The sequence below is a fragment of the Echinops telfairi genome, unplaced genomic scaffold (genome assembly GCF_000313985.2).
Source record: "Echinops telfairi isolate 266 unplaced genomic scaffold, ASM31398v2 ScPeMD7_9;HRSCAF=40, whole genome shotgun sequence".
NCBI lineage: Eukaryota > Metazoa > Chordata > Mammalia > Afrosoricida > Tenrecidae > Echinops > Echinops telfairi.
In genome coordinates this window covers 77038936-77049938 of record NW_022103906.1, presented here as the reverse complement: position 1 = coordinate 77049938, position 11003 = coordinate 77038936, and the positions used below count along the sequence as shown (strand labels likewise).

The following is an 11003-nucleotide window of genomic DNA, read 5'->3' as shown; positions in this document are numbered from 1 at the left end:
GGGGTTGCTGCCAGGAGGGCGTCTAGAAGAGGTTCAAGGTGAGGGGGAGGGATGCTGGAAATGAGCCCGCAAGCAGGGAGGGCCCTGCAGGCACCCCGGGAGAGGGAGCTTGAGTTTGGGGTTGCTGGGAGCGGTGAGGGGGGGGGAGCCTTCTTCCTATGTGACCCAGTGGGTGGCACATGTACCGTGGGGGCTGAGGGGCAGGGGTGGGGGCAGGATCCTGGGTGCTCTTGCACCCTGTCCCCAGCTGAAGCCTGCCCCCACTGTTCAGCAGGAAGGCAGCTCTGAGCAGCTGCACCACTGCAGCCACGCCACGCTGTGCCATGCATGGTTGTCCCCGGCTGCCCACCAAGCCCTGTTCTCAGCGTGTGACCCGAGATGTGCTCTCCTGGGGAGACTGAGAGCCCACAATGCCTCTCCTGCAGGGACCCCGCTGCCTGCCAAACTCAAACCCACTGCCGTCGGTCTTTGCCGACTCACTCGGCCCGACAGGACAGGGTGGAGCTGCCCCTGCAGGCTTCCCAGACTGTGGCTCTTTCTCTCGGAGCTGCTGGTGGTTTTGAACTGATGACCTTAGCAACCCCATGCTAACCACTAGGCAACCCGGGCTCCTGTCCATGCCTGCCTAGGAGCAGGATATGAAACACCATGCCCCTGGGGTCTCCCTCGGCTCTGTGTGGCAGCCTTAATTCTGCTCCCTCATGTATATGTGTATGTATAGGTATAGGCATAGGCATATGTGTATGCATAGGTATATGTGCATGTGTATGGATGTGTACGTGTATATGTCCCTGTGTATGAGTATGCTACATATATGTGTATAAGTATATACATGTATATGTGCATGTGTATGTATATGCATAGGTATATGTGTATGCGTATATGTATACTGTGTGTATGTATACATATATGTAGATGTATATGCCTATGCATATGCTTATGTAAGGCTGTCCTTGTGCAGGTGGTGGCTCCTTCCTGGACTTTCCCAGCTTTCTGGACAGATTTTGAACAGATAGGGGATTAGGGACCCCACCCCTAGCACTGGTTATTAATGTCATAGTTTATGGACCTCCATCCCCACTTATTTCAGTCATAAGATCATTAATAAATATATAAAACAAAACCCACTGCAGACGCAGAATGACCTTCCAGGACAGGGTTTCCAAGGCTGGGAATCTTCGTGGGAGCAAACAGCCCTGACTCTCTCCTGTGCAGCGGCGGGTGGGTTTGAAGCACCCCGACCTTTCCGCTCGCAGCTGAACACTCAACGCTGTGCCACCAGGCTCCTCCCACAGGTGGAGTTGGCCGTGCCCCATGGCCGCTGTGTAGGAGGGAGAAACTGCGTTCTTGTTCGACTCCATCGTCCCATGAACAAAGCCTTGCCATGCCCCGCATCTCGCTCAGGATTCCAGGCACGCTCGAGCCCGCTGCTGCAGCCACTGTGCCAGTCCATCTCCATGCTGCCTCTCACCCTCGCCAGACGTGACGCACTCGTCACCAGCTGACCCCTCCTGAGGACATGTCCGAGTGGGCCAGACACTGTTCTTTTGTGACTCTTAATGCTTGCATCGGTCGGCTTTTGGCAAGGAGACTACCAGCCCTTTCTTCCTTGTCTGTCTTTGTCTGGAAGTCCTCCCCAGAGCTGCCCATCCTAAGTGGCACTTCTGCTTTTTGAAGTACGAGGGACCCGGTTTCCACATCACAGGAGCACGCAGTCCCTGGAGAAGGACCTCATGCCTGCTCGAGGAGAAGGCCACTGCCAGGGAGGAAGGCCCTCAGGGAGGGGCTTGGCGCCGTGCAGAGAGCCCACAGGGCTCAGACATCAGAACAGTCGGGCGGGTGGCAAAGGGCGGGCAGTGCTTGGTTCTGTCATACGCGGCTCGCGATGAGTTGGAACTGACTCGGTAGCACCTGGCCACAACCAGTGGCACGCAGGCACCAGCGTGTGGCCGACGGACGGACGGACAGACGTGTGTACTGTGCTCCCGGATGGGGGCTTCATTTCCTCCAGCCGCCACAGCAACTCTGGGATTGGTACAGCAGTTACCCTAACGTCACACACACGCACACGCATGCGAAGATTCGGGGAGGTTAGGAAACCTGCCAGAGTCACACAGCCAGTAAATGGAGGGTCCGGGACAGGAGACGGGCCCATGTCTGAGCTCTGTGCCAGGGGAGGGTCACTGTCCCCTGGCTCTGAAGAGGATGACTTGTGCTGGGAGCCAGAGTCAGCCCAGTTGCAGCAGGACTTTGGCGGGTGCCCTTCAAGAGCAGATGCCCACACCTTTCCTGAGTGTGTGCTTTGCAGGACTAGACAAGGACCCAGCTGGCTCAGCTGCTCCCTGAGCGCATGGCAGAAAGACCTGGTGATCCTCTCCCATAAAGAGACAGTGCTACTCTGTCCCGGGGGTGGGGTGGTGGTGGTGGTGGGGGTCTCTGTCCATGATCTATGACAACAACACCTTTAGGATGCATTTCTTTGCCAACCCCGGAGGGAGCAGGCTTCAGCTCCATGCTCTCAGGTGGCCCGAAGACGGGAAAGGTGGGGGTTGTTGATGACACTTGGCCAGGGGGGTACTGGGTGGGTTTGCTAGGTGAGTGAGGGTGAGGGCTGAACTGACGAGCAGGGGCTGTCTGAAGCTGGGGAAACCCTAGTGTTGGATCGGGAAGATGGGGTCACCACTGGGGGTTTGGCAGGGACCCTGCAGCTAGCGAGAGTCACTGAAAGCTTCGAGCCCAGAGTGACCGTGGTGATGGCGATGGTCTCCCTGAGGGGTGTGGGCTGGCTCAGAAGTGGGAGGACAGGCAGCCTGAGAGACTTCTTACCCCGGGGCTGGGGGTTTCTGGAGCTCAGCCTTGTGCGTGGTCGTGGTCTGGAGGTGTCATAGGGCCTTGCATTTGGAAGCTGTGGTGGGACTGTGTTAAGGAGCTCTGGTGGCAGAGTGGTTATGCGTTGGGCTGCTAATTGAATAGGTCAGTGGTTTGAAACCACCAACTGCTCTGTGGGAGAAAGATGAGGCTTTCTACTCCAGTTAGGAGTTACCGTCTCGGCCACCCACACGGCCATCCTGACCTGTCCTGCAGGGGTGCTATGAGTCGGAATCCACTTGATGGCAGTGAGTTTGTTGTTGCAGGGGGAACCTGTGTAGGTGTTCACTTGGGGGCCTGTGGAGAGGTCAAGACCTCTGAAGGAGTGGCTGCAGCCAGCGTAGAGCAGGGCAGCCCAGGAGAATGTCCCGGGCACTGGGCACTCAGGCCAGGGTTTTCCTCCAGGGGTGTGTGTGCTGGGAAAGAGTCAGGACAAGGGAATGGAGTGGAGATGACCTTGTTACTTAAACTTCCTGTCCCGGATGTGGAGCAGGTGCCCGCTGGGGAGAGGGCAGTGAGGGGGAGGAGTGTGGGCTGTGGAGACGGGCTCTGGGCACTGCCACCTGAGCCCCATTGTTGGGCCTGGCAGGGAGGAGAGTGGGCAGAATGTTCAAGGCTGAGGTTGGGCCTTGAACCTAATACCATGTGTCCTGCCCTTGAAGAGGCCTTGGCTGCTGCTGTGTCCCCCAACAGCCACCAGATGGTACAGGGCTCCAGGGAGGTGCTGCGGTGTGGCAGGGGTGGTGATGGGGGGCGTGGGGGGAGGAGCACTGGGGAGGTGGGCATCTGGTCTTGGTGTCGCCAAATGTAGTTCTCGGGTCAGTCCTTAAGCCTGTTCCTCAGGGATGGGTAGACCATTTAGCCATCTGCATGGGAGACAGCGCAACCTGTCCTCGTGTCCATCCGTGGCCCAGCGTGAGCGCTCCTCACCCTCTGTGTGCAGGAAGTCAGTGAGAGGCGGTGGGTGACACAGGGTAACCCTCCCCCAGCACTGGCCCAGCTCCGCCCAGCACTGGCCCAGATCCCGAGGGGCAGACAGAGCTGGAGCCCCAGAGAACGCTAGACTGAGACCCCCGCTTACCTTATCCCTAAGGGCAGGGCCCCATTGGATTATCCCCTGAGGTGCCCTTAGGGCCCTTCCTCCTAACCTTTTTCCCTGGAATGATTCAAAATCCCATTCTCCAGAGAGGCAGAGGGCCTTTTCATCGGTCCTTTGGTGTATCGGAGTTGGGGGTCCTGCAGGGAAGCCAGAACCCTGACCACCCAGCTGAGCGCAGCTGGGGGACGCTGCCTAGACATCTCGGGGCCCCAGGGACCAGCCTTTCCCTGCCTTGACCTTGACCTTGACCCGCTTTCTGCCTGCAGGGCGGCACGGTGGATGATCGGAGTGAAGACCCCGCCTCTGTCTCCACCTTGAGCTTCGGTGTGAACAGACCCACCATCTCCTGCATCTTTGACTGTGAGTGACATGGGGGTGGGGGGGGGAGCGGTGTGACCCTCCTTTTCTGTTGGCAGGGGGTTGTATGGTCAGCTGTCTGTGTGTGTGGTGGGGTGGACTCTAGGCTGGTGGGCCAGTGGCTTGTGTGGTGCCGCTGTGTGTGTGCATCAGAGCACGTGTGAGATATGCATGACCCTGTGAGAGTTTACGTGTATATGTGGGCATAGGCACTTTTGTGTGTGTGCGATGGTGGCTATGTGGCGCGTGTTTTAGGGTTCCCTTGTACAGTTCTGTGTGTGCATCTGTGTGTGTGGTGTGCACATCTCTGTGTACTTCTGGGTGTAACCCTGTGTGTGTGTTGTGTATTTCTGTGTGTGTCTGTCTGAGTAAGTCTGTGTGTGTGCTGTGAGCTTCCCCGCGTGCCTTGCGTCCTAGACTTGAAATTGGCAGCAGGCCCTGTGCATTCTGGCTGCCCCATCATCCTTGTGGCCTCTCCTCCTTTTCTGCCCCTGCTCCTCGGTGCCCTCTTGCTCAAGGACACGTGAGGTGACTCAGCCACGACAGTGTGTCCCCTGACCCTGTGAGAGGACCACTCCTGCCCTCACTGGGGACAGATCCCACCTTCCCCTCTTGGGCTTCCCCTTAACCGGGCGTCTGTTTCTTCCTTTATGAAGATGGGAACCGTTACCATCTACGCTGCTACATGTACCAGGCCCGGGACCTGCCCGCTATGGACAAGGATTCTTTTTCTGGTAGGTAGGGGTCAGGGAGAGGGTGGGGAGGGAGAGGGGAAGGGAGGAGAGCCAGGGACTTCGGAATGAAGCCACAGATGAATGAAGACAGAGCAGGGACCCTGGTGTGAGGCACCTCCTCTGTGGGGAGGGGCTGCCCAGGGGCCTGTTGTCTCCTGCCAGCAAGCACAGCTGCCTCTTCTCCATCCTCTGCAGATTGTGCCTCCTTCCCTAAAGCCCCTCTGGCTTCTGTCCCCAGGACACCATTCTCTCGGTGGTCCCTTCTAGTTCCCTACTCTCTCTGCTCCTCCTAAGGATGCCCCATTGTGGCCTGCCTGGCTTCTCTAGAAGAGACGTAAAACCAGTGGAGCTTATGTGTCTGTGCGTCTGTGTAGCGAGATCTCCCCCAAGGAGACAGCTCACACAGGTACAGAGGCGGTGGGTCAGAGGCCAGTGTGGCAGCTTTTCCTGACTCAGAGAGCTGCAGGGCCTGAGGAACCGGAGATTGGCAGGTAAGATGGCAGATGGCTACCCCACAGGCCATGGAGGCTAATGACTTCCGAGATTGGCAGGCAGTATGGCAGACCACGGGCTGAAGTCCAGAGAACTGGAGGCGGGATGATGGAGAGTCTGAGGCAGGGATTTGGACTGAGCAAAGAGCCTGAGCGCTTTGCCAGAACGCCCATGTATATTGGATGCAGGCCACACCCCAGAGGAAATGCTCTTTCAACGAATTGGCTGCACATAGCAGATCTCACCATGGAGATGATTACATTATATTAGACCTCAGCACAGGGGATGGCTACAGCATCACATAACTGCCAAACCACTGAGAATCGTGGCCCAGCCACTGACACAGAGCCTTCATCGTCAGACTCCTGATATTCCTGGGAGTCCTGTTTGTGTCCTTCTCTCTGGGTGCAGAGGTCCCTCCCCTCCCCCAGATACAGTGAATGGAAAACCGTGTATGTGTGGGAACCTTCCAGGCTTTTAGCTGCACTCCAAACCAATGTCCAGCCAGATCTAAGGACCTTGCCACCGTCCCACTGGGAGCTGCCCTCAGAGGCATCTTGGTTTATCATGTCCAGAGCAAGCTCCCTGCCACCCAGAAGCCAGCTTCTTGGTCTTCGATTCTGGTGCCAGCATCCATCCATTACGCCTCAGTCTGGAAATGGGCACTGCCCCAGTTCTGCTCATTCTGGCTCCCCCAAACCTCAGATACATTCTTTCCTGTTCGACACAATTAACTGTGCCTCCCGCTGGCCTTCCCCGCCCGATGCTGACTCCTCTGCCCCTTACAGAGCGCGTCTCGTGGCACTCCCCATCCGCAAACAGAGGCCCTGGTGGCTACACCCTGACTCTTCAGCATGACACTGTGGGTTCTCTGAGACCAGCCCCAAAGACCTCACCTGATCCATCTTTCCACTCACTCTGCACCCTGCAGCTCGGGCCCCATGGTTCCTGTCCACATCGGCCAGGTTCTTCCATGTGCCTGGCTATTGCAAACAGTGTACCTTGACCTAGAATGCAGTCCCCACCACCCCCGATTTCTAATCCAGCCAACTCCTACTCATCCTTCAGCACCCAGCCCAACTGCCTGCTACCCCTTCTAGAGCCAAGCTGGCTGCTCTTTTGTCCGGCCCCGGCCCGCCCCTCTCTGCTGTCTCTTACCTGGCCTTTGGCTCACCTACGTTATAGGGCCAAGTTCAATCTATGCCGGACTCATCCCTCCCATTCTGAGGAAGGCTTCTTCCAGGAAAGGACCTTGGCTCATCTCTGAAACTGCAGGGCTTGGTCTCTTAGGAGCTAACATGTATTGTCACAGGCACATCACCAGCGTGATTTCATCAGTTCTTACCCGCCCACCGCGTGGAGTCGGTACATTCCACATCCCCATTTTGCAGATGAAGCGGGTGAGACTCAGGGGAACCTGCCTGCTTGCGGTACACAGCCCGTGAGTGACCGAGCCGGTGAAGGGAAACCCAGGCCATCTTGTTCTTCGGTTGAATGGAGTCAAGATTGTCTCTGAGCAGGGCCTGATCGCAAAGTGGCTGGCCATGTTTGTAGCCAGCCGCCTGGCCTCCTCCTTAGCTGCCTCCTCATCCCCACGTGGGGAGACCCCGCTAGCACCTCTTCCCCAGGATCTGTGGCTCCCCTCTCCCCCACAGTCTTCTCTACCTATGACTCCCCTCTCCCCTACAGTCTTCTCTACCTCTGATGAGCTTTGGGGCCAGGGTCTGAGAGTGCTGTCTGTCGAGCTGGCACAAAACCAGCCCTGGCAGGTCCCGGGCAGATAGCCGCATTGGTAATTTGCTGGGGAAAACTGACAGGATACTGGGGTGCGGGGGTGGGTGAGGGGGTGTCCAGAATGAATCCCCAGCCTCTCTTCTTCTAGTGCCTTTTAGGGAGGGTATGAGGGGTGAAGGTGTAGGGACAGGTTTGTACAGGTAGGTGGGGAGGCAGGGTCCCTGGTGGGCAGCCCCCAACCCCGTCCTCCATGGGCTTTGCTGGTTGGGGGACCCTGCAGGGAGGGGACTCCTCCAAAGGGCCAGCTCTCCCTTCTGGGCACTGCAGCAGTCAGAGCCACCTGGCATTGGCTGGGGGAGACGTCACGCTTTCCACCCTGGCCCCAGCCCCTCCCCCACATAAACATCCCTTGAGCTTTGAGGGCACTGCCCAGGGCTTCCTCAGAGGCCACTGGCTTCTGAATGAAAGGCCCCATTGAGCAGCTGCTAAAGGAAAACAGCAGCCAACACGGGGGAACCTATAAACCCCGGAGTGTTTATTTTCACTCCCAAACTTTAAACCAAAGCAATCCCTCCCCTGGAACTGACCTTGGGGTGGCTGGCGGCCGAAGGCTGTGCACGGCCACCGGCTGGCATTTCTCTGAGGAAACTCAAGTGTGAATCCGGAATGTCTGGGGCCAGGGGAGGGTCTAGCCCAGCGTCTGTCGCTGCTGGCACCTTGCAGCCTGCCAGCTGGGGTGTCTGGGACAGAGAGGGCCCAACTTGGGAAGTGCTCAGTGGCTCCAAGCCCCTCTAGAGCCCAGACCCTGCAGTACTCTGGGGGCTGGCCTTGGTCCCAGTGGGACTTGGGTGTGTTCTTCCTGGGCTGGTCTCTTGACTGGGGGGTGGGGTAGGGCCTTGGGGCTGTCCCTGGGCCTGGGTCTTGTTTGCTCATATGCCCCAGAGAAGCCGAGGTGCTTGCATGCTTCTCAGTTCATATGGCACCTCTAACCATTAGGTCTTACAGAAAACATAGAGTGATGTTTAACTCGCATGACTTCTGATATTGAGACTGGGGTTTTCTTCATGAGCCTGAGTTGACTTTGAACCCAAGTAGATATGACTCTAGGGGAATTAGAGATCATGCGTCTTCAAAACCACAATTCCCGCTTCCCTCTCCCCCACCCCAACTTTAGTCTGGCCTGGGACGCAGTCTGAGCCAACTTGCTATTTGCTATATACATGGCTATTTCTCAAAGGGAACTGTCTCCCTCCTGCTCTCCCCCAGCAGAGAATCGCTGTGGTGAGAAGGGGCCACAGGGCTGCACTGCTTACAGAGCTGCCACCCAGGCAGACAGCCTGTTGTGAGTCCTCAGCTTGGGGTGGGGGTGGGGGCAGAAACTCCTCTTTGAGGGTCTCCCTTGACCTGGTTGATCAAGCAAATGGAAGCTGGCTAGCAGACCAGAGGCCAGGCTACTAATTTAGCAGGGCCAGAGAGGGGAGATCTCGAAGGAGAGTAAACATCCGTGTGTCCTCTTTGCTGGCCTTACAGTTCCCCAGAGGGCAAAGCTGTGTGGGCTTCAGGGATCCCACGAGGCCAGGCCAGAGTGAGGTGTGAAGATCCACTGTTGCCCATGGCTGGGGCCACCTCTGTGGTGATGAGTGCTTCAGCCCATCCCGCCCCTCACCACCCAGGCCCAGACTCTATCCTGGGTGGGTGGTGCTGGAAAATTCTTAGTCATTGGCTTCCCCGTGTCTGGACTGTGTTCATGACCCTCCCCAGCGCTATTAAACACGGCCTTTTGTTAAGGTTGGCTCGGGCTGGGTCATCTACCTGACGGGCTGAGGTGCTTTCCAAAGAGCACTGGAGGCTTGTGAAATGCCCCACTGACAAAGGGTTCCTGAGTGGAAGAGACTGGGAAATACTGGGTTCTGAGAGATTTATAGTGCTCCATGACAGAGAAGAGGCTCGGATGGGGCAGGGAAGAAGCCTGTTGGACCTGCGTAAACGCTCATTAGGGTCCCAAAGAATTTATCTCCTAGAACACATTTTTGGGAAACACACATCTACAGAATATAGTCCTGATTGCTATGGGTCCCGGGGACCCGTGGGGATCTGCCTCACCTCCCTCTTACTACCTCTCTCCTTCCCTCCTGGGGCTCCTTCTGCTCAGGTGACCACCAGTTTGTTTGTTGTTTCCCAAGGATCCCTCTCTTTGTACCCTTGCCTTGCTGAAGGCTTGGGAGACACCCTATTCTTTGATCTCTGTTGTCTGTCTCCTCACTCCTAGGACTCAGGGTGAGTTTAGGCTTAAGGAATCTTAAGCTGGGTACCTTCCAGCCGCCGCCCCTCCCTGCCCGTGCATCATTACATTGTAAATGACCTTGAATCATAACTGTGGTTTGGTTATCATTACCAAACCAGTTGTCAGGATCCTAATATCTTGGATCCTGTCTCATCCAGCATCATATTCCTAGCATATCATATTCGTAGCTTGCCTGCTACATGCTAGCCCACCAATCACTGTACCAGTATACTGAGTGGAGGATGTGCTAATACCTCACGCCGTAGTGAACATCTTTAAACCCACAGCCTCTCGGGGACTTTGGATGGTTCCCAGGACTATGGAGAAATGGGCTTAACCATTTTTATGTTTTCCAAGGCTTATTGCTCACTTGCTTTCCTGAAAGGTGGCTCAATTCCTTCTAGCACTAACGAGTAGTATAGATTTCCTCAAATTCTTGCCAGCACTGGGTTTTATAATTTTAAATGATTTTTCTTGACTTTAGAGGAATATGATTGCTACACTAGTGATCTATTCCACCCTCTCTTAAGGAGCCCAGGTAGGGTAGTGGTTATATATTGGGGTTGCAAACAGCAAGGTCAGCAGTTCAAAACCACCAGCCGCTCCATGGGAGAAGGACGAGGCTTTCTACTCTCATACAGAGTTGCTGTCTCAGAAACCCACAGGGACAGGGCTGCCCAGTCTTGTAGGGTTGCTATGAGATAGAAGCATCAACTCGATGACAGTGAGTTTGGTTTTGAAGTTATTCACCTCTCTCCTTGGAGGATAGAATGGTCGGAGCAACATTGGACTTGGGACTCGTGGGTCTAGTTCTGGTCATACCTGAGCTTGGGCTAGTGACTTGGTCTTCCTGGGACAAGACTGTCTCTTCTGACAAAGGAGAGTGACGGCTTCCCTCCTCTCCCTCATCCCTTCTGCAACTGAACTGGGGTGGGGGTGGGGACAGAGAAAGCAAGTGGAAGACGCTGGGACAGGGTTCTCCTGATGTTCTGGGTGGGGTATGCTCTATGAATAGGGCCCGGCCTAAACAGGGCTCTGGATCCACAGAGGAATCACCTAAAGGGGCTTGGGACTGGCCCTCACTCTCGTGGCTTGGAGTCCAGTGGAATGATGTGCATGCACAGGTGGCGTGTGCCCAAGGTGGTCTGAACCCTCTAAGGACTCCAACCTGCTTCTGCCTCCGCTGGCCATTCCCGAGCCGGCAGGTGTTCCCTGAGGCTTGGGGGGTGAGCTTGGAAGGCAAAACGCTGCCTTTCCCTACATGGGGACAGCTAGCCAGTTATGGGTGTGCAAACCTAGGCCCCCGTCTTCTGTTCAGACACTCCTGGGGAACCTGCCTCCTGCCCTCCTGCTTTCCTGGAAGAGGGATGTGTCTGTGAATCTGTCTGAATTTCCTCCATCTGACCACCTTGCTCCAGCCACCGCCCCCCCCCCC

General features: G+C 56.3%; 1 protein-coding gene across 1 annotated transcript in view; it reads left to right on the top strand.

Annotated features, from left to right (window-relative positions):
- Nucleotides 1–11003, top strand: part of DYSF (dysferlin) — a 223011-nt gene that overhangs the window by 118181 nt on the left and 93827 nt on the right. Inside the window, exons 32-33 of the mRNA XM_013004756.2 lie at nucleotides 4234–4327; nucleotides 4981–5058. Of these exons, the coding sequence (XP_012860210.1) occupies nucleotides 4234–4327; nucleotides 4981–5058 (172 nt within the window). The remainder of the gene's footprint in view (nucleotides 1–4233; nucleotides 4328–4980; nucleotides 5059–11003) is intronic.